Source organism: Camelus dromedarius, chromosome 12, assembly GCF_036321535.1.
Source record: "Camelus dromedarius isolate mCamDro1 chromosome 12, mCamDro1.pat, whole genome shotgun sequence".
Taxonomy (NCBI): Eukaryota; Metazoa; Chordata; class Mammalia; order Artiodactyla; family Camelidae; genus Camelus; species Camelus dromedarius.
Window position 1 is genome coordinate 11,407,263 of NC_087447.1, and position 21,830 is coordinate 11,429,092.

The 21,830-nt window shown below is 36.1% G+C and overlaps 2 protein-coding genes and 1 pseudogene across 2 annotated transcripts; 2 read left to right on the forward strand and 1 right to left on the reverse strand.

Annotated features, from left to right (window-relative positions):
* Positions 1-948, reverse strand: LOC105094973 (olfactory receptor 5B2). The gene has a single exon (XM_010987084.3). It carries the CDS (start codon positions 946-948, stop codon positions 1-3), a length of 948 nt encoding a protein of 315 aa, XP_010985386.2.
* A 1,022-nt stretch (positions 949-1,970) lies between these two features.
* Positions 1,971-9,728, forward strand: LOC105094975 (olfactory receptor 5B2-like; annotated as a pseudogene).
* An 8,094-nt stretch (positions 9,729-17,822) lies between these two features.
* On the forward strand, positions 17,823-18,770 carry LOC105094976 (olfactory receptor 5B2-like). The gene has a single exon (XM_010987085.1). It carries the CDS (start codon positions 17,823-17,825, stop codon positions 18,768-18,770), a length of 948 nt encoding a protein of 315 aa, XP_010985387.1.
* Positions 18,771-21,830: the final 3,060 nt, after the last annotated feature.

The following is a 21,830-nucleotide window of genomic DNA, read 5'->3' on the forward strand; positions in this document are numbered from 1 at the left end:
CTACAACTTCAAATGGTGAAGTGACAATTTTGTCTTCTCAACTACCTTCCTGAATGCATTTTTCACCTCCTTGTTTCTTAAACTATACACCAGGGGGTTCAGCATGGGGATGACCATTGTATAGAACACAGATGTGATTTTGTCTGTGTCCGTGGAATGACTGGAGTTGGGCTGTAAGTACATAAAGATGATTGTCCCATAGAAGACGGAGACTGTAACGAGGTGGGAAGAACAGGTGGACAAAGCCTTTTGGTGTCCCTGAGATGAGCGCATCCTCAAGATGGCTATAAATATGAACAGGTAGGAAGTCAAGATAACCAGGAGAGCGAAGAAGATGTTGAAACTTGCCACAACAAGAAGAATCAGCTCACTAATATACCTATCAGAGCAAGAGAGAGCCATGACTGCTGGAACATCACAGAAAAAGTGATGGACTAGGTTGGACATACAGAAAGAGAGACTGAATGTGTTCCTAATGTGGACCGAGGCATTTAGGAAACCACAGATGTAGGAGCCTGTGGCCAGACAAGCACACATACTTGTTGTCATGGTGGTGGTGTAATGTAGGGGTTTACACACAGCTGCAAAGCGGTCATAAGCCATTGAGGCCAAGAGGAAATTTTCCACAGTAGCCAGGGCTACAAAAAAGAACATCTGAGCAGCGCACGCATTGTAGGAGATGACCTTGTCTCTTAGGAGGAGCCCCGCCATCACCTTTGGAGTGACCGTTGAGGAGTAACAGAAGTCCACCAGAGACAGGTTACTAAGGAAAAAGTACATGGGGATGTGGAGATGAGAGTCCATGAGAATCAAAATGATCATCCCCAGGTTTCCAATCACATTGATGAGGTAAATGACAGTAAACGTGATAAACAGGGGGACCTGCAGTTCTGGAGCGTTGGTTAGTCCAAGGAGGATGAACTGAGTCACCTCTGTATTGTTCTCCATGGATGTTGTTTGGAAATCACAAGGTACTCTATAGTAATAAGAAATAAAGGAACAGAGTGATAAACAAAAATGAAATGTGGAGAAATAGACACAGATAGATACCTAGACGATAGATAGATAGATGTACATTATTTCATTATGTAATAATTCTAACTTCAATATTATTCAGACAAATAAGGGTTTGACAACAAAATTTAATGCATACATTATAGAGATATATGTTATATTGTTGAAATTAAAGGATCTTCATAGCTCATCTTCTACTGTCTAAATTTTATAAACTTGTTAACTAGAATGTGGACAAAGTAATCTCTTGATCCAGATGACAAGTGCCATTTCCATTCCGTGAGCTTAGTAAATGCTTACACATCTATGTTGCTTTTGTGCCAGGAGCTGCCTTATTCACTCTACATGTATATCGATTTGTTTTTCTCGTTAACCTTTTAAGGTTGACTAGTGCTACCTCCATTTAACTTATGAAACACAGAGGTTAAATAATGTATTTCAGTTTACAAAATTTTACTGCCAAAGCCAAGTTTGTACCCAGGAAGTTCTTTGGTCTACTGGTCTTAACTAAATTTAAATAAAATTGAATTTAACTGAATTATGATTATTCACTGTCTCCACTGATCTAAACTCAGTGTTTGGGGTTTCACAGTTAAGTAGCTGAGACGTAGATGCACAGAAGATCTAGTGTGGTAACTAAAGCAGGAGGGACATGTACCACCAGCAGAGGTGATTCTGAGGGAAAATGACAGACTGGATATAAAGCCTAGACTCTGGAATGAGGTTCGTATCAGTCCTACCATTTACTACCCAAGAGTCACTGGTTCTAACATAAGTACTTGATTCTGATTTTCTCCATGTACAAAAGGAAGATTGTAATGAAATCAACCTTAAGGTGTTATTGTGAGAATTAAGTGAAATAATGCTTTAAGAACCATGAGTAAAATGCTGGGTGCTTAGCATCATCTGGTAAGTGTTAATTATGATATTATTATTAGGGTGGAACGATAGCCTCTATGATCGAGAAAGGTGGGTGAGGAAGTTCAGAAATTCAATTATGAATGAGTTTTGAACTCTTGTAGCCACTCTCTTCGACTTTCTTTTCTTCACACACTCGGTCTGCTGAAATTTTTTGTGTTCTCTGGTGTTTCTCAGTCTGTCAGTCTCTTCCAGCATGAGTGGCTGTTTTAGTCATTCTATGCTTTAGAATTTAGTCATTTTAGTCATTCATTTGCTTATTTTCTTTCTTAAAATCCAAATTTTAGGACGAGTTGAGAGAGTCTCCTTCCTTAAACTCAACTTTTTTCTCATTACAATCATCTCATACTTGGACCACAGAGATCAAGGGTTGACAGTTCCTAGTTTGTTGACTGCCTTTAGCTTGCAGGTCTGTTTTGGTGGTGAGTTCCACGGTTACATTTTTTTTTTTAATTTTAAAAATGTTTAGTAAAGTATAGTTGCTTTACAATGTTGTGTTAGTTTCTGGAGTACAGCATAGTGATTCAGTTATATATATATATATATATATAACTGTATATATATATACACACGCATATTCTTTTTCATATTCTTTTTCATTACAGGTTACTACAAGCAATTGGATATAGTTCCCTGTGCTATACAGAAGGACCTTGCTGTTTATCTTGAATAATGTTCTTGTCTATGAAGAGTGTTTTAAATTTCTTTATTTTAGTTTTATGCCTTTAGAAGGATGTCTATCAATTGACAATCATTATTCTCTGCTATCATTCTTCCAGTTCTTTCACATCTTCATTTTACAAGCCTCATCCCTAAAATCATTATGTTTGCCAAGCTTTGGCAATCATAACCACCTGTAGAATGCAGTATGTTTATCAAATCATATTAGGAGCTATATGCATCTACAATTGTATTTATGCATGTGTGTGCTTATATATTTATTCATGTTTATATATGTATATATAAGTATATAAATACACGTATGTTTTCATTGAAACTTCAGTAATGTTTTAAGGCAGACAGTATTATTATTCCCATTTTACCATTAAGAGAACTGAGGATTTGAGAAGCTATATAAAGCTGTAAAGTTACTCAGTATGAGGTTGATTCAGGATTTAGGATTCAAACCCAGCTGTGACCAAACCAAAAGCCTGTGCTTTTAGCCACTTTACTATTATCATTTGTAAAAATGCTAGTAATAGTAAGGATGAGATTATGGGGAAAAGATTACAGTGGACATAGGATCTTGCTACTTTGATTACAACATTTCTATGATTTAAATAAATAAGGGTTTTTCTCCTCTCTTCTGGTTTTTTAAGAACTTCTTTTCTGCGGGTTTTTTTTTTTTTTTGCCCCCAGTGAAGAAATATTAAGGTGAAATTAAGAGTTAATAACAGAATCGCCTATCCTTTTTTTTTCTATTTTGCTAATATTTTCTAGGAAAGCAGTATGATTATATTCCATAAGTAGCACTAAATTCCCTACTGATGGAAGTTTTAACATTTAAACCTCAGTCTCAACTTACTATTTTAGAAAAAAAATGTTCAAAACCTTTATTTCTGTGCTCAGATAATCATAGTAGACATAGCTGCCCCATAGATTTTGCATGAATTATGCTTCTCACTAAAGATGTATATGAAACTTAGAAGCTTACCTTGCTGCTGGAAACAAAGTCAATCCTGAATAACGAGTCTGAACTCAGACATTTAGTTGTGGAATAATGAATACTGTTAGAGATATTCTTCATCAGGTACTGGTCAAAAGATGGCCAGACCTCTCAGACAGGTAAAGATGGAGGAAAGAGTCCAACATAAAGTTAGAAACCCATTTACAAATCCTGAATCCACTACTGGTTTTTACTATGCCTTTGAAAGAGTCACTTGTCTTCTTATTAGAGAAATAAGTAATACAATAACCTCTTCCATGTATTTCACAAAATTGTGCCTATGATTAGCAAATTAGGGAAGCTGTGTAAAACACCTTACTGGGAGGTTTTCACATTTAAAATTAATCAAAATAATTTTTATCTTGAGAAGTTTTCTCTGGCCATGATTGCAGGCTCATAGCAAGTCCTCAGAATAGGTGGGTGGCGGGGAAAGCCTACAGGTACTTACAACTACTAACAATCACATGAATAAATGATGGCCAAGTCTGGTCCCCCTAAAATGATGTCAAGTTCAGTCGTATTGGGATTTCAGAGGCTAATTCATGGGAACCAGGAGGGAATTTAGAGAAACATGGAATTCTCTGAGGTTTTTCCCCAGGAGGGCATTCACAGTTCTCATTCCACGTTTTTAGTTGAGAAGTAATTAAATTGTCCATGGGATCTAGCTGGATATGTTGAGGGTGTACATGTGCTTTTTGCATTGCTTGTTTTTTCTTCTTTTTTCCAATTTTCTAATTAAGCATAATTTACAAATAATTAACAAGCCATAATTTTTAGTGTATGATTGATTCCAAGAATTTGGTCAAATTTATCTGGTCATATAACCACTACTACAATCACAATATAGTAGAGTTCTATCATCGAAACAAAAACCCCAAGCTTTTTTGTGCCAAGGGCAGGAGATGATGAAAGTCTTTAAGCTCAAGCAGTTAAGCAGAGAGTGAATTCCACTTTCCTTTACCTTTTTGTTTCATGCTTGCCCACCTTGAGAAGGGTTATCTGCTTTACTTAGTTCACTAATTCAAATGCCAATCTTTTCTACAAACATCTTCACACTCTCAGAAATACTGTTTAACTACATAGCAGGGCATCCCCTGACCTACTCAAGCTGACGCATGCAATTAACCATCACAGAGGGTCTTGCTATTTTCATTTTGTTGTTTTCTGTCTTGTACGCTTTTTTTTCCCTCTTTCACTCTCTTGATGACTTCTTTTGTGCTTCGTTGATTTTTGCAGTGATAGGCTTTGATTCCTTTCTCATTTTCTTTTGTGTATCTCCTACTGGTACTTTCTTTGTGATTATCATGGGGCTTACATAAAACGTCTTATAGTTATAGTAATCTATTTTCAACTTCTGTCACATATAAAGTTCTATTCCCTTATACCTCCCCCCTCTTTATGCTATTGATATCATAAAGTATATCTTTTAAAGTTTTGTATCCAGTAATATAGTATTATAGTTATAATCATTTTTATCTGCTTGTCTTTTATATGCTATACTAGAATTCCAAGTGATTTACACACCTCAATTACAGTATTGTAGGATTCTGTATTTGTCTATATATTTACCTTTGCCAGTGAGCTTTATATTTTCATATGCTTTTGCACTGCTGTCTAACATCCTTTTATTTTTACTTGAAGGACTGCCTTTGCATTTCTTGTCACGCAGGTCTACCGTTGATGAACTCCCTCAGCTTTTTTTTTTTAATTGGAGTATAACTGACATAGAATGTTATGTTAGATTCAGATGTATAATATAGTGATTTGATATTTATGTACATTAAAGATGATCACCACAATAAGTTTAGTCACCATCTCTCTCAATTTAAAGTTATTATAATATTACTGACTATATTAGTTATTCTGTTTATTACATCCCCATAGGTTATTTATTTTATAATTGGAGGTGGTGCCTTTTAATTCCCTTCACCTATTTTGCCAATCTCCCTACCACCTCGTCTCCAGCAACCACTTGTTTGTTCTCTATATTTATGACTTTGTTTCTGGTTTTTGTTTATTTGTTTTGTTTTTTTCTGATTGCATGTATATGTAAAATCATAAAGTATCTGTCTTTCTCCACCTGACTTATTTCACTTAGTATAATCCCCTCTAAGTCCATCCATGTTATCACAAATGGCAAATTTTCATTTTTGTGGCTGAGTAATATTCCACTGTGTGTGGAATATACTTCTTTATCCATTCATCTATTAATGGACACTTAGATGTCTTTCATATCTTGGCTATTGTAAATAGTGCTGCAGTGAACATGGGGATGCAAATTAGGACAAGTTCAAGGAACTTCAAATGTTTTTTGGGGTGGTAGGGAGGTAATTAATTTTTTTTTTTCAAATGAAAGTACTGGAGATTGAATCCAGGACCTCATGCATTCTAAACATACATTCTACCACTGAACTTTACCCTCCCCCTACAAATGATTGTTTTTTAAAATATAATTTTCATCATTTATATTATTGTTTCAATGGAAAGAAAGTCTGTTGAACTCTTTATGGTACTATGTAAAGGCCTTACCACTAAAATTATTTTTAATAACTTTCAGTGTTGGAGTTATTTAAGATTGACACAAAAATTTCAAAGATTGGGAATTTCTATATAGCACTCACGCAGTTTGCTCAAGAAGCTTATAGCTAAGGTTGTTTTTCTTTTTTTTTTTAATCTTACATTATTGTGGTACATTTTCCCAAATGTAACTCAACATAGGTACTTTGCTGTTAACTAAAAAGTCAGAGATTTAGTCAAAGCTCATTAGTTTTTTCCACTAATGTCCTTTTATTTTGTTTCAGATTCCAATTTTGAATGTCACATAAACAAATAAAACTAGTTGTTTTTCAAAGCTATAATATAATAATGTGTTACCAGCAGTGTATAACTTGCACAGCCACTGTCAGGTTGAAACAGTAAGGTTGGGATTATGGAAGAAAATAAATGAAGCAGGCTAGAGAGTTATAGCTAGGAAAAAAAATTGGCATGTGATTACTAGAATATGAGAGAAAATGGTAAGAAACCTCCATATTTTTGAAAGGATTGCATTGCTTAAAAAGCTATGCCTTCATTTAGAAGTCTTTGACTTCCAAATTGCACAGATGGAAGTGAGCCACAAAATGATATTCCTCAAGGAGAAGAGACACTTAACCACTACTTCTGAAGTCATTATAAAAAATAATGAATTAAGAAAGCAATATCCAGAAGATTGAACCAGATGCTAAGAAAAAGAATGAAAAATGTTCTTAACTAAGAGACAGATCAAGATCTAATGAGCAATTATCTATCATTCTCAAGGTTTTGTGTGTGTGTGTGTGTGTGTGTGTGTGTGTGTGTGTCTTTGTAATGCTAACTCAGCAAAATTTCAGGATTGACTCACATATCTTCCATTATTCTACTTTAAGAAAGAGGCTTTTTACCCTTACTATCTTTCTGTTTCAACATTATACATTGGATATGTATGGGGGATGAGCTAAGTTTTCTTTTCAGTTCATGAGCTGTTGGATCAGAAGGAGCCACATCTGGATGGGATGGAGACGATAAAGTTATCCCCTAGACACACTGATAATTGAGTCTGTATAGTGATTAGCTGGAAATTTAAGTTGTCTTCTCCCAGGAGTTTAGATTGGAACTCTACTGAGTCTTTGTCTCCTCAAAATTCAGAATTCTCCAGTCCAGCCCTCTAACATTTCACTCCATTACCTTCAAAATAGAATTATGTCTTGTGAGTGAGATTATCCTTGTTTTGAAACAGAGTTCCCTCTTCCAGCAGTTGTTTCCTTTGTATAAAGAGAGTTCAGGGGATTTTATTCTACCTTTTAAAAGAGTTTGGCTCAATTCTTCTGCCTCAAGCAATCCAAAACTCAAAAATTACCGATAATGTATGAGGATTCTCACTTCACTGCATGGGTATGAATATCTGTTATTATCAATTTATTCCATTATAGTCATCCAGGTGTGTCTGAAATGGTATCTCATTGTCATTTCAATTTTTATGATTTTTGATCATTTCTACCTCTTCACACATGGTTTTTAGGCACTCATATAAATTTATTGGTAAACTCTCTTCACATCTTTCCCCACTTTTTAATTGAGATGTTTGTCTTCTCATTACTGTGTTGTAAAAATTTTCATATTCTCAAAATAATATTTTCATCAGATATTTGATTTATACACATTTTGTCTCAATTTGTGGTGTGATTTTTTATTTTATTAATGGTGTCTTTTAACATAGAAAATGTTTGAATTTTGATAAAGTTAAATGATGAGTCCAGAATTTCTAATTATTTCTTTTTTATAACTTTAATATCTTTGTTTATATTCTCTATTAGATGAGTTATTGTTATATTTCCCTTCATTTACATATTGTTTCCTTCAGTTCTTTGAAAATATATGGACACCCTCAGAGAGTTTTTATTGATGGCTGTTTCACTTTTGGGGGACACATTTTCCTCTTAATTTCCATGCCTCACAATTTTTTTTTGTTAAATAAATGGACACTTTAGACAGTATAGTGTAGAAACTGAATTCTGCCTAGCCAGGAGTTGTTCAATATTTGTTGTTTGTTTGTTTAGTGAGCTGACTGTAGTACTCATTTTAAAGTCTGTTTCACTTGCTCTTATGGGCACTGAAGTCTCTGCCCAGTCGATTTAATTTTTTTCAATAAACTTTATTTATTTGTTTGTTTGTTTGTTTATTTATAGATGTTTTTATTTATAAGCCTGTCTTCTTAGGGGTTGTCACTGTATTACTGGCCAACCATTTGTCAGAGTTTTCCTTAGATCCATTTTGATGAGAGGTTCTACATGTAGGTTGGGGATGATACTCAAAGTCTGGCAGTTGAAAAATCTGCTTTGGCTCTTGTTCTCTGTTTGTGTAGGTCCTCAAGACCATCCAAGAATGAGTAATTGGCATCTGCTCTGTTCTTTTCTGGGCAATTTTAAACATGTGCTTAGCCTTCTCAATACCCAGGAAAGTATCAGAATTTTTCAAAGCCCACATATTATTCTCTAGATATCCTTCAAAAATTTTGATTTTTCTACTAACTTTCCTCAATGTCACAGCTTTAGGCAGCTGAGACTTGGACTTTTCCAATAGTTTTACCAAATGTTTTGCGGACCCGATGGACTTCTCTTAGTTCCTTAAACAATGTATCTTTCTCACAGCCTAAGTACCTTCACTCAGATGCTTCATTCTGCCAGGAACACTCAGCTCTGGTATAGATGATACTAAGGGTTGGCAATGACATGAAGGCACTGAGGTTCTCATGCATTACCAGTGGGTCTAACCAACACCCCACACCTTCAGATTCCCCTCTTTATTGTGTATGCCCTTATTTATCTCATCAGTGTTTTTGGTAACCTGGAGATGATCACATTAATCCTGTTGGATTCTTGTCTCCACACTCCAGTGTATTTTTTCATCATTACTCTGTCTTTGGTGGACTTTGGTTACTCTGCAGCTGTCACACCTAAAGTGATGTCTGGGTTCCTTAGAGGAGATGAGGTCATCTCTTACAATGCATGTACTGCTCAGATGTTCTTTTTTGCAGCCTTTGCTGTTGTGGAAAACTATCTCTTGGCCTTAATGGCCTATGACCACCATGCAGCAGTGTGTAAACCGTTATAGTCCACCACCACCATGATGACAAGTGTCTGTGCACATCTGGCTCTAGGCTCCTTTGTATGTGGTTTCTTGGATGCCTCCATCCATGTTGGAGACACAGTCTGTCTTTCTGTAAGTCCAACATGGTCTATTACTTTTTCTGTGATATTCCAGGTGTCCTGGCTCTCTCTTGCTCTGATAAACACATTAGTGAGATGGTTCTTGTTTTAATTTAAAGCTTTAATGTCTTTGTTCATCTTCTGGTTATATTGATTTCCTACCTTTTCATATTTATCATCATTTTGAAGATGCATTCAACTAAGGGGGTACCAAAAAGCTCTGTCCACTTGTAGTCTCCCTCTTCTATGGGACAGTCATCTTTATGTACTTATAACCTAGCTCCAGTCATTCTACAGACACAGACTTAATGGCATCTTTATTCTATGTATGCTATGGTTATCCTCATGTTGAACCTTGTGGAAGAAAGAGGTCAAAAATGCATTTAAGAAGGGCTTGGGCGAGGTGAAATTCTATCTATGATTGGGATTTTAATGATTTTAATGTTGCACGATACACAATAATCTAGTTTCATTTCTCTCAGTTCATATTTTTAGCCCTAAAGTGCATTTAATTCCTATAATTATACCCTTACCACTCAAAAATATGTTGTCTATTAAAATTAAATTATGTCCAGAAATGTAATACTTGAGCTAATATGGCTCAAGTAAATCATAAGACATTTTGGGTTTTGCTTCTTAAAAACCTTATTAATGGCTTTTGACTCATTTACTTGTTACATAGGCATTTTCTCTACCACATGCCAGTACAAAGAGAAATGTATTCTGTGGAAAAAACAAGCTCACGAACAGAAGTACATACACGTGCTCTATATGAATACATGGTCACTTATACATGGTCGAGGTAAATTTGTAGTGTAGGTAGTTTATAATACAATAATTTAAAATAATTTTAAGGTTATAGAATATAAACTTATGTCTAATCTTATTTATTTCTTTAGTTGAATTTCTGTTCTCGGAGTCTTAACTGGAGAAAAAGTTATATAATAATGCTAAATGAAAGTATGTGCTTTTGGGGCACATTTTATTGAAAGACACATAAATATCACATTCAAGTGGAGTTATGTTTCTGTCTTGATTGAATCATTTTGTAGAACTGAATGTCCAAATTACAATTTTTCAAAAGGACAAAAGAACTGCAATACGAGAAAAATGGGGAGAAATAAAAGCGTTTTCGATTATTCGTATATGACCACAAACTTTCATGATGTTTACAAAATGCACTGAGAATATCGATAATGTTGGATGTTTTCCAGTCTGCAGATGCTTTGAAATGGTTAATGCTTCTCGTTTGTTCCTACTTTAGTTGAGTTAAGTCATCTCTTTTTACTCCCCTAATTTCCTCCCCCACTCCATTGACACTATTTCTTGGCAACTCCACATACATGTCCACCTCAGGTCCCTTGTACTTCCTGTTCCCTCTGAATGGAATCTTCCCCTACTTCGACAGTCAGGATGTCTTTAAGTGTTACCCTACCACAGAGACCTTCCCTGACTGTCTTTATAAAATAGTCCCTCTCTCCTCCCCAAAAAAACAGCTCCTCACCCTTCATTATTCTTTATAGTCTTTATCAACACTCACCCTTGTATATTTATCTGTCCACTAGTTTGTTAACTCTTTTTCCTAAGTAGAATGTAAACTCCATAAGAGCAGTGACTTTGTATTTTTCATCTCATGATCCTCAGCATCTAAATGAGTATGTTTCATAATCAACTCTCAATAAACAATTATTAAATGTACAAATAAATTTTGAGTCCATTTGTAGCATATGTTAAATCTTTGAGCCATTGAGGCTCAATATAGTTTATTACCTATAGTAACCTTCTAAATATGCTTCTAGAATATTTCCAGTGTTACAGTTTATTTTCTGCTTTGCTGGAATAGTTTATATTCTTAGTGCTTGCATGCCCCACATTTGGCACAGTGATTTCCTAGACATTCTGTCAACTGGGTAATCTCAAATCAGCTCATGTATTTTCTTCAGAAATGATGTCTTGTAAAGTGGCAAGTAAACAGCAAACAAATTCTGTTTGGTAAGTCATAAAATACGTTAATATGAGATTATATAAAAGTTTACTCTCTGATTTAATTTGGAAAATTACTTCATGCATATTGCTTATACATCTAGCCGAAACGATTCAAAATGTCCGTATAGAATATAAACTAGAAAATATCTGTCAATAATAAAGGTGACGTGCATTCCATATCTTAGTGTAAAGCATGATCATTATGCATTTAATTTGATCCTGATATGGCTTCACTGTCCTGTGACAGCTATGCAATAGTGTGTAACCTCTGTGCTATACCACTATTATGACAATACATTTTTTGGTCACGTGGCCACCACTGACAGCTAGGTCTGTGGGATTTCCCGAATGCCTCCATCCATATTGATTTCAACTTACCTCTCCTTCCGTCTGTCCAATATGGTCCATCACTTTTTCTGAGGGAGCAAGCAATCATGGCTCTTTCTTGCTCACATAAACTTATCAGTAACTTAGCTCTTTCTTTCTTTGTGGCGAGCTTCAACATCTTTCTTGTTTTCCTGTTTGACCTTGATTTTCTACCTGTTCATAATTATCGCCATTTTGAGTATGTGCTTAGGCAAGAGAGTCCAGAACATCTTTTCCACCTGTGCTTCCCACCTCACTGCAGTCTCCATCTTCCCTGGGACAGTCATCTTCCATACTTTTGGTCACTCTCCAGGAATTCCTCAGACACAGATAAGACAATAATGTCTCTAGGGTTAGTGTTTTAATTATTTAGGATCCACAATAACCCAATTTAACCCTCTTAGATCTTCTTGGCACAGTGACTTCCTTGTCAATATACTTTACTTCCTGAAGCAGTGTCTTCATCTGTTCAAAAGTATGTTTTTGATCAAAGAGTAAACATTGTAAACAAAATGTACATTATGAACCGAAATGCACATAGTGGGGAATTATCAAAAATAGGAAGAGTCAGAGTAAAAGATTTCCAGAAAAATATCAGATGCAAGCTCCTGGTGGTCATGTCAGTGTTTCCACATAGAAATACATCTAGAAATTTTATAGTGAGTCCCAGGGTTGTTCAGCTTTGGCTGTAACTCACTGGGCAAACTGAATATGCTACAGACTAATCTTTGTTTTCCAATTTTCTTTGTCAGCTTAAGCAGCTCATATTTTGATTCTCCTTTGTCTTATTTCTCAGTTTGTTAATTATTAATGCACACCCCAACCCCACAACTACACGGCCGGGTCTTTGATATTAACTCACGGTGACTTCTAAGGCCCCTACGGGATAAATAATTTCTTTTAGAGAGATTTGAAACTTTCAGAAATGAATAGAGGCTCTTTCACAAAAATTAAGATTCTGTCATTATTTATAGTGCTTGATAAGGGTTTACTATATACCAGACACTGTTTTAAGAACTTTATAAATATTAATGTATATGCTCCATATAACATCCATAGGATATAGGAACCATCATCATCTCCTGTTTATAAATGAGGGACCCAAAGTACAGAGGAGTTACATGACCTGTACCCTTCTTAATATGACTTTAGGACATCATATTGCTGTGTGACAACAGAATTTACTTAATGTCCCCGCATAGTTTCCATTGCCCTTTCCATGATTCTGTCTGATTGCCATCAAGAAAGTTAATGCCAAATCTCTTCTGAAGATGTCTGCACCATGGAGAAGAAATAATGCTAAGTGATATAGGTACATCAGTGTTATGCCTTCACAAATGAAGGTAGGTTCTCTGCAGAGAGTTTAATTGCTTCTCCTCTAGGTGACTGGAATGAGAGACTGGTTATTCCCTTGGGTACCTAGTCTGCTGACAACTTCCCCTATTTATGAATCTGTCTGGTTCCCATTGATTGGCCTCTGACATCCCAACATGATTCTGTTTCACATCATTTTAGAGGGACTAGTCTATGTGTCAGTGGCCCTTTTGCATTCCTTTATTGTTCTTAATGCAAAGGGTTACTTATTTTACTAAGTGACTTTATTTCACTGGCATATTACTCTGGACCTGAGACAATGATCAGGAATAAAACCCCAAGCTAAAATGTCCATGGTGAGTATGACGATCCTTTCTTGTTTCCGCTCAGCACTTAGTAGGGTGTATGCAAACATGTTCTCATTGTCCTCACAGCAGCATTCCATGTGACAGATGCAAGAGTATTTTATAATCTTCACCTAATAATTACCTTTTCCTTGTATTTCCCTGCCTTTAGAGAGCTTCAGTCTTTGTGAGCAGACATTAAGAAAACACTTCAATAGGACCTTTTCTTTACTGAGTGGGACTAGCAATTTAAAGACCGTAAGTAAAGTTGCATCACATTCCTTGATGAGCAAGGTGAATTTCTAGCTCAGCAGTATGACAAGATGTGCTGTGTACAGCTACAAGGGCAACATCTCCCCACGGATTTTTCAGAGTTTAATATTCCAAGTTTCATGCTTTCATGCTGTTTAGCCAGAGTCCAGATCTTGTAACAACCTTCATTAATTAGGAAATGATAATTTTTCTCAAATAATAGAGGATGTTATTTTCCTTATTATATTAAATCTCTGTGCTTAGGAGAGTACTTAGAAAATGGTGGGTACTCAATAAAGGTTTATTGAGGCAATGAGTGAATAAATGAATAAATTAGTGAATGAATAAATTACTGGATGAACTGTTTGTTGAGCTGGTTGTTGAACATAATATGAAGTGCATGATCCTGTGTTACTAAAGCATATTCTTATGTGTAACTTTGCACAGGATTGTCAGAGGCTCTAGATCAAAGATTTCAGACTTTTTTGAGCAAGAGATCCACAGAAAAAAATATGATTTATACTGGCACCCAGCACACCCACCCACCTGTCTACACACGCACACACACCCATATAGCAGAAACAAAACTTTCACGGAGCCGTGCTTCTTTTTCTTTTGCAATGCACCTTTACTTTCTATGCTTTTCTATCTTCAATGAACTAATATATGCAAAACACTTAGAAGAACATCTTACATTGTAGATGCTACACGCAGTAACAATTATCACTAATAAGAGCAGTGCAAAGTATTTCATTACATTTCGTTTTTTTTTTTAAAATGTTGATCCTGACTCACAATTTGATTTCACCATCTATATAGTCATAACCTACCTTTTGTAAAATACTGTTCTAGGACAATTTGTGGTAAATTCATTCCCCAAAACGTTATTTATTCAAAACAAATTCATGGTGGGATTATTTGTTGGAGGCTTGATGAATATAACAAGTTTAAATCAGTATTTATCAAAAAGGCATTTCATGGAATATTCTTCTTGATAATATTCTAATAAATACACATATATCCCTTTTGTGATTTCTTTCATTGAGGTATAATGATAAATTACATTATATTAGTTTCAGGTGTAAAACATAATGTTTTGATATTTGTATATATTGTAAAATGATCACCAGAACATAACTAGTTAACATCTGTCACCATACATAGTTATAAAACATTTTTTTCTTGTGTTTAGGGCTTTTAACATCACTCTCTTAGCAACTTTCAAATATGCAATACAGTATTATTATCTATTGTCACCATGCTGTAAGTTACACCCCCATGACTTATTTTGTAACTGAAGTTTGTACCTTCTGACCCTCTTCACCCACCTTCCATTCCCCCACCTCTAACAACCTTACCCATCTGTTCTCTGTATTTATCTTGTGATTTAAATATATTTCACTGAGTAAGGTTGCCCTTTTAACAATGTGAAGGTTAAATCTGCATATAGGTTTACAGTCAGCTCTCCGTATCTGTGGTTCCACATCCACAAATTCAATCAAAAATGGATGACATAATACTGTAGTATGTATTTAGTGAAAAAAAAATGTCTGTATATAATGGAACCTGTGCAGTTCAAACTTGTGTTGTTCAAGGGTCAACTGTATATTCTCAGGGGAACTTTAAGAAAGCTATTGGCATTTACTGTATTGAATAAAAGACAGAATATGTTGGGTAAGAATATATTAATGAAGCATATAGTCTCATGAAAATATCAATGAAATGCATGAAAATCATCCCCCTTATATTCTCCACTTGGAGTCACAAAGCCTGTCATTGAAGATATTGCTCAATCTCTCATTGGGAATTAGTCTCTACAGAGCTACTTTTATAAAGTGATAGCAATCATTTCTTCACTAGCTCAGTCATCCAACAGAACGTAATTGACTCTGTGGTACATGCCACACACTGTGTTAGACACATGGATATAATGATAAGTCAATGAGAGCTCTTCCAAGTTCCAATCCAGTAGGCAATGAATATGTAAACACACAAGCACAGCAAAGCTTCCACAATAATTGTAAAGTAGTTATTACCTTCACTTTGCCATATTGAAAAAAGAAACCGTTAGAGAATTCTAAAATCATGTTCGAACTATTAAATGAAAAAGCTGAAATTCAAATATGGTGTCTGGCCCCAAAATCAAATACTTTTTATTACTTCAGATTGACTTATGGAATTATTTAATCATTTAGTCTTCTTAATTATTATCTAGTATGTGCTCAGTTGCTTACTGAACACATTGGGTCATACAGAAAAAAATCAAGGCAATATAACATATTGTTTATATTATGCAGACTTTAAAGGTTCAAATCTCTATGGACTAGGACAGTAGTGCTTTGCATGGAGGGCAATGAGGCTACCCATTATGTTTCTGATATTATTGTTGTTGCGGTTAAAAAAGACTGGCCTCTAGGACACACTTACTATCAAATTGAAAAGATAAAACTTCAACATCCTTTAGCATCCTACTCCTTAGCCCTCACCATCTCTCAGCTTCCATGTCTGCATCTTAACTCAGATTTCCTTTCCCTAACTTTGCCAGTGTCTCATTCTGGGCCTCAGTTCTTACCAGGTATGACCTAAATGATGACTTGGCATGAAATGGTTATACCAAAGGCGGTGACAAATACATGATTTTAAGATATATTTTGCAGGTAGAGATAACAGGATGTGCTCATGGACTACATGTGGAGTGTGAGGGAAAGAGAGCTTAGGGCTGAATAGTTCTGACATTAAGGGGTTGTATGTTGAAGACTTTTATCAGGTTTGATCAGATATTTATCCATTTCCAGATGGATCTGGAAAATCCGGTAGGTTATTTCATAAATACAGTTGGGTGAAATAATCAATACAACCTTTAATAGATTCTTCTTGCAGAAGTCTTGCCCTAAAGATAGCATCTCAAAATTTGTACCTGTTATTATCCCTAAATCTCAGCCTGCAGTTTTTTGTTGTCAATATTTGTAAATAGTATTTGATTAAATGATTTTGAAGTTAAGTCGTCAGGTCACTCACCCATGTAATGTGATTCCAATTATTTTTTGAGCTTCTTTTGTTATTTTTTCAACAACCTTATATAATATTATGACTACTATTCATAATAATAATAATATTTATTTAATAGTAGTCATAATTAAGACTTACTGCATCCTAACTATGTGTTAGACAGTATTCTAAGTGATATAAAAATATCAACTCATTAAATTTTCCAAACATCCTTGTGATCTACTATTATTATCATCCCTTTTTTAAACAGGGACACAGAGAGACACAGAGAGGTTGTGAATTGTCCAAGGTTACCTGTCTAGCAAGTGACAATGCCACTCCAGGTCAGGCAGGTCACTCCAGAGACCATGTTATTTATCACCACAGTATACTTCCTGTGCAAATACCGGTGCTGGTCTTCAAACACCTTTTAAAATTGTTGCAAGACTCCTGTGGCATACTAAGAGTAGGAAATACAATGTCCACTTTATTTTTTCAGAGGAAGCAATTAGAGCTCATCAACACGTATGTTGCTTTTCCAAGGGAATAAAATGAGAATGACCATCTTCCTCCATTCTGTGCTGCCTCCCTCAGAAGGATAAAGCCGGGCATACACTGTACAGGACAAAGTATGTTCAAAAAGTCACAATTTTGAGATTTTTATACTTTTAGGGGCATATCTTTCAATGAAGGGACAATTTTCTCTGAAGAATGAAAGAAAAACTATCCTTTCTTAAACCTCAGGTGGATCACCATTGCTTGTAGAAAAATCTCATTCTTCACAGTATTCACATGAAGAAAGGCAGTAATACATCATTTTTCTCAAGTAATTACCTAATAGGGGAAGACTAAATGAGTTAATATTTATTCTTCTCAGAGTACCTGGCAGATGGTAAGTGCTCAGTTAATATCAGTGCCATCTCACCCAAGAATGACAGTGATAAAAGTAAGAGGAAGCACAAACTTTCAACCCAAATAAAAATAGGCAAAAAATATTTTGAAGATTACTGAGTGGTCATTTGGAATATCTGAGTAGGGTCAGCAACTAACAAATACAGGGCATAAGCTTACAAATTTCAAGGTGGAGGTCAGAAGCTGCCAGTCTCAGGGTGACTGGAAGCCCTGCATTAGTAATGAAATCAGACTGTGCTCATGTCATTCAGGTGACATAGTGTGCAGTGAGTCATCTTCCATGCATCAGTAAACTATCCATTTTGCTTCCCTTGTTTTGACAGGTGAACACAATTTCCAATGACATTCATGGAGAACACCACTGAGGTGCATGAGTTTAGACTCTTGGGACTGACTGACACCGCAGAGCTGCAAGTTCCCCTCTTCATAATATTCACTTTCATCTATCTCATCACTCTCATTGGAAATCTTGGGATGATCATGTTGATTTTGTTGGATTCTCACCTCCATACTCCCATGTATTTTTTCCTCAGTAACCTCTCTCTGGTGGATTGTGTTTACTCCTCGGCTGTTACCCCCAAGGTGATGGCTGGGTTTCTCATGGGAGATAAAGTCATCTCCTATGGGGGATGTGTGGCTCAGATGTTCTTCTTTGTGGCTTTTGCCAGTGTAGACTGTTTTCTACTAGCTGTCATGGCTTACGATCGTCATGCTGCGGTGTGTAAGCCCTTACATTACACCACCACTGTGACCACCAGTGTGTGTGTTCAGATGGCAATAGGCTCCTATGTCTGGGGCTTTGTTGAATCCGCCATCCACACTGGATTTGCCTTCGCCCTCTCCTTCTGCCATTCCAATGTGGTCCATCACTTCTTCTGTGATATCCCCCCAATCCTGGCTCTTTCCTGTTCAGATATCTACGTAAATGAGATTGTGCTCTTTATCTTAGCAGCTTTCAATGTCTTTTTTGCCCTTATAGTTATCTTGACCTCCTACCTGTTCATATTCATTGCCATCCTGAGAATGCACTCAGCAGAAGGACGGAAGAAAGCCTTCTCCACCTGCACATCTCACCTCACTTCTGTCACCATATTCTATGGAACTGTAATCTTCATGTACTTACAACCCAGCTCTAGTCATTCTATGGACAATGACCAAATGGCATCTGTCTTCTATACAATAATAATCCCCATGTTGAACCCTATTGTCTACACTCTAAGGAATAAAGAGGTTAATAATGCTTTCAGGAAAGCCACTGAGAAGATGAAGATTCTGTTCAGAACATAGATTGTTTAATCAGAGAGATTATACAATTTGTGTAGCTAATCAGTTATCTATTGCTTTGTAACAAACTACCACAAAACTTAGTGGCTTAAAAGCATAGTTTATTATTTCTCATAATTGGATGGTTGGCAGGGCAGGTACTTTGCTGCTTTGACATGGAATCACTTATGAAGTTGCACATCTTCTTCATGGCCAGCTGGGCTGAAAGCTTAAAGGTGGCCTCACATTTCTGGATGTCGATTCCAGCCATGATCTACCTCTTCTCCATGTGGACTTTCGTCCTCTACAGGCTGGACAAGCTTTCTTTAATAATATTTTCAGGCCAGAATTCTCACAGTGTGAAAGTGAAACTGAAAGGCTTTTTTTTTAATTTAATTTTTTATTGAAGTGTAATTGATTTACAGTGTTAGTTTCAGATATACAGCAAAGTGATTCAGTTATATATACGCATACATAGATATACAGGTATTTTCAGATTCTTTTCCATTATAGCTTATTATAAAAAATTGAATACAGTTCCCTGTACTATATATTAGGTCTTTGTTGTTTATCTACTTTAGACATAGTAATGTGTATTGGTTAATCCCCAACTCATAATTTATCTGCCCCCACTGAAAGGCTTCTTGAAGTCTAGACTTCCAACATTTTTTCTACCATATAATATTAATCAATGTTTGTCAAAAGGCTGACCAAGATCCAAGCATGAAAAAAGATCCACCTCTTGAGGAGAAAGTCTGCATAGAATTTCTGCCCATAGTTTATCTATCACAACCAGAAATTAGGTTAAACTGCTGTTAACAGAGCTAAAATACAGTAGGTTGAAAAAGAGAGCAATTTACTTCTCAAATAGTGGTAGATAATATAGCAAGGTCAAAATGAGCTATCTAGACCGCTGATGTGTCTTGGTCCTTCTGGGACCAGGTTCATTCCACATTGTGTCTTTCTACCATCAGACAGAGTGTTGAAAGTCTGTCCTTATCATAACTATTCTATCTGGAAGAAAGGAGAAAGAGATCATTGGGAGGTGATGCAGTAGATGTACACATTACTTCTGAGTACATTCTGTTGGCAAGAATTCAGTCATATGATCACAAGAACTAGCTGCAAGTCAACTTTGAAGTCTCTAGCTGAGTGGCAATGTGCTTGGCTAAAATCCCAATACACTACCAAAAAAAAAAAAAGTCTGAGGAAAATCAGTAGTCTGCCATACATGGTACCTGAATCTGAACTACTACATTTGTCACCAAAACTGTGCCTCTAGCTTGTTTTTCTTTTTCTTTTTTCTCCAGTAGTAACTCTTCTCCTAGCTCCTGCACCGTTTCTTTAAAAAATCCTTTCTTGGCCACTTCACCTAAAATAGCTCTCCTAAGTAATAAGTTACCCAACCTTATCTTCTTCAAAGAATTTAAATAAAGCTCTGAAATTATATTCTACTTGTTTAATTGCTTATTTTCTGTTTCTTCAAAATCATTGGCAGGATTATATTCTTCCAAGATAGCTAGATTATTTTTAATATATTAGAATTATTGAGATGCTATGATAGACTGATTATCACATGTGGGTATAAGGAAAAGAGTAGCCTAGTTGTCTAAGCAACTAAAAGGATAAAATGACCACTATGTGAGATGTGGAAGATATATATATAGATAGATAGATAGATAGATAGATAGATAGATAGATAGATAGATAGATAGATAGATAGATATAGATAGATAGATATAGATAGATAGATAGATATAGATATATATATGTATACACACACACACACACACACACACACACACGCACACACACACACATACATAAACAATAGAATATTACCAGTCATAAAAGGAATGGAATCTTGCCATTTGCAACAAAGTGGATAGACTTGGAGGGTATTACGACTGTCAGTTCCACTGTGACCTGGTCCTGTGTGCAGGTGAGAACAGTTCTGTCTCCTCAGGTTCTGACTGGGCTTGGGCTTTGGCAAGAGAGAAACTCAGCATCTAGTCTGAATGGAGCTCAGCCTCCTTAGGACACGCTGGGGTTTCAACTTCAGGAAAGCACAGGGCTGTGCCCAGTTTCCTTGTGGGACCCACTTGGGGCAGCTCTGCTGTGAGGAACAGGTGAAGAGAAGTTTGGAAAATCAGGAGAAGCTTACAATGTGTGACTGACTAGTGAGAGGTGGAGTCTTTCTTCAGAGGACCCAGGAAGGGGCTTGCTGTAGAAACCTGGGCTTTTAGTCAGTTTTGTGTGCAGTGTAGAGCCTATGTGGTATTTAGTGTCCAGTTTTCCCAGCACTGTTTAGGGAGGGGACTGTCCTCTCCTCATTGGTGTGCTCTTGGCCTCTTTGACAAACAGTAACTCACCCCATCCATGTGGGTTGAATTCTGGGCTCTCTGTCTTATTCCTCTGGTCTGTGTGACTCTTTTGGTCCCAATTCCGCACTTTTTGGTTGACCGTAGCTTCCTAATGTAGTGTGACATCAAGAAGCCAGGTGCCTCCAGCCTGTTCGCCTTCCTCAGGGTTACATGAAAAGGAGGAGCTTTATGAAGGTGCTAAAGGATGATATTTATGATATGGTATCATTTAATCAGGCACATAGTGAAATGAGAGGGCATCCTAAGTAGAGGAAGCAGACCATAAAATGTCCTGCAATAAAAGTGTGTTTTGAGTTGTTACAGAGCAGAAAGAAAATCAGAGTTTATACATCTGGCTGAATGACTAGGGAAATGATTAAATATATATATATCTCAACTAAAGTATGAGTGAACAAGCTGTAATAACCATTTGAAAGTATTTAAAGATAGAGCAACATATAGCATTATTGTTTTCCTCATTATATTTATTTAGCACAATATGAAGAGTTGGTGGTCATATGTGCACAAATTTGAAATCACCTTTATTTTTTCTTCTTGTATACTCTGGGTTTCTTTTTCAATTATTATGAGAGCATGCTGTTTTAGACAAACAAATCAGTGCTAACATAACTGCTGATTCTGTTAAAATGTTGTATTTATGTAGTGCTAGATAAAATGTGTCATCAGAAACAAGGCAGAGAGAGAGCAGGAAAATGGCACC

Coding starts and splice junctions, on each gene's coding strand:
- LOC105094973 (XM_010987084.3), bottom strand. CDS start 948: ATGGAGAACAATACAGAGGTGACTCAGTTCATCCTCCTTGGACTAACC.
- LOC105094976 (XM_010987085.1), top strand. CDS start 17,823: ATGACATTCATGGAGAACACCACTGAGGTGCATGAGTTTAGACTCTTG.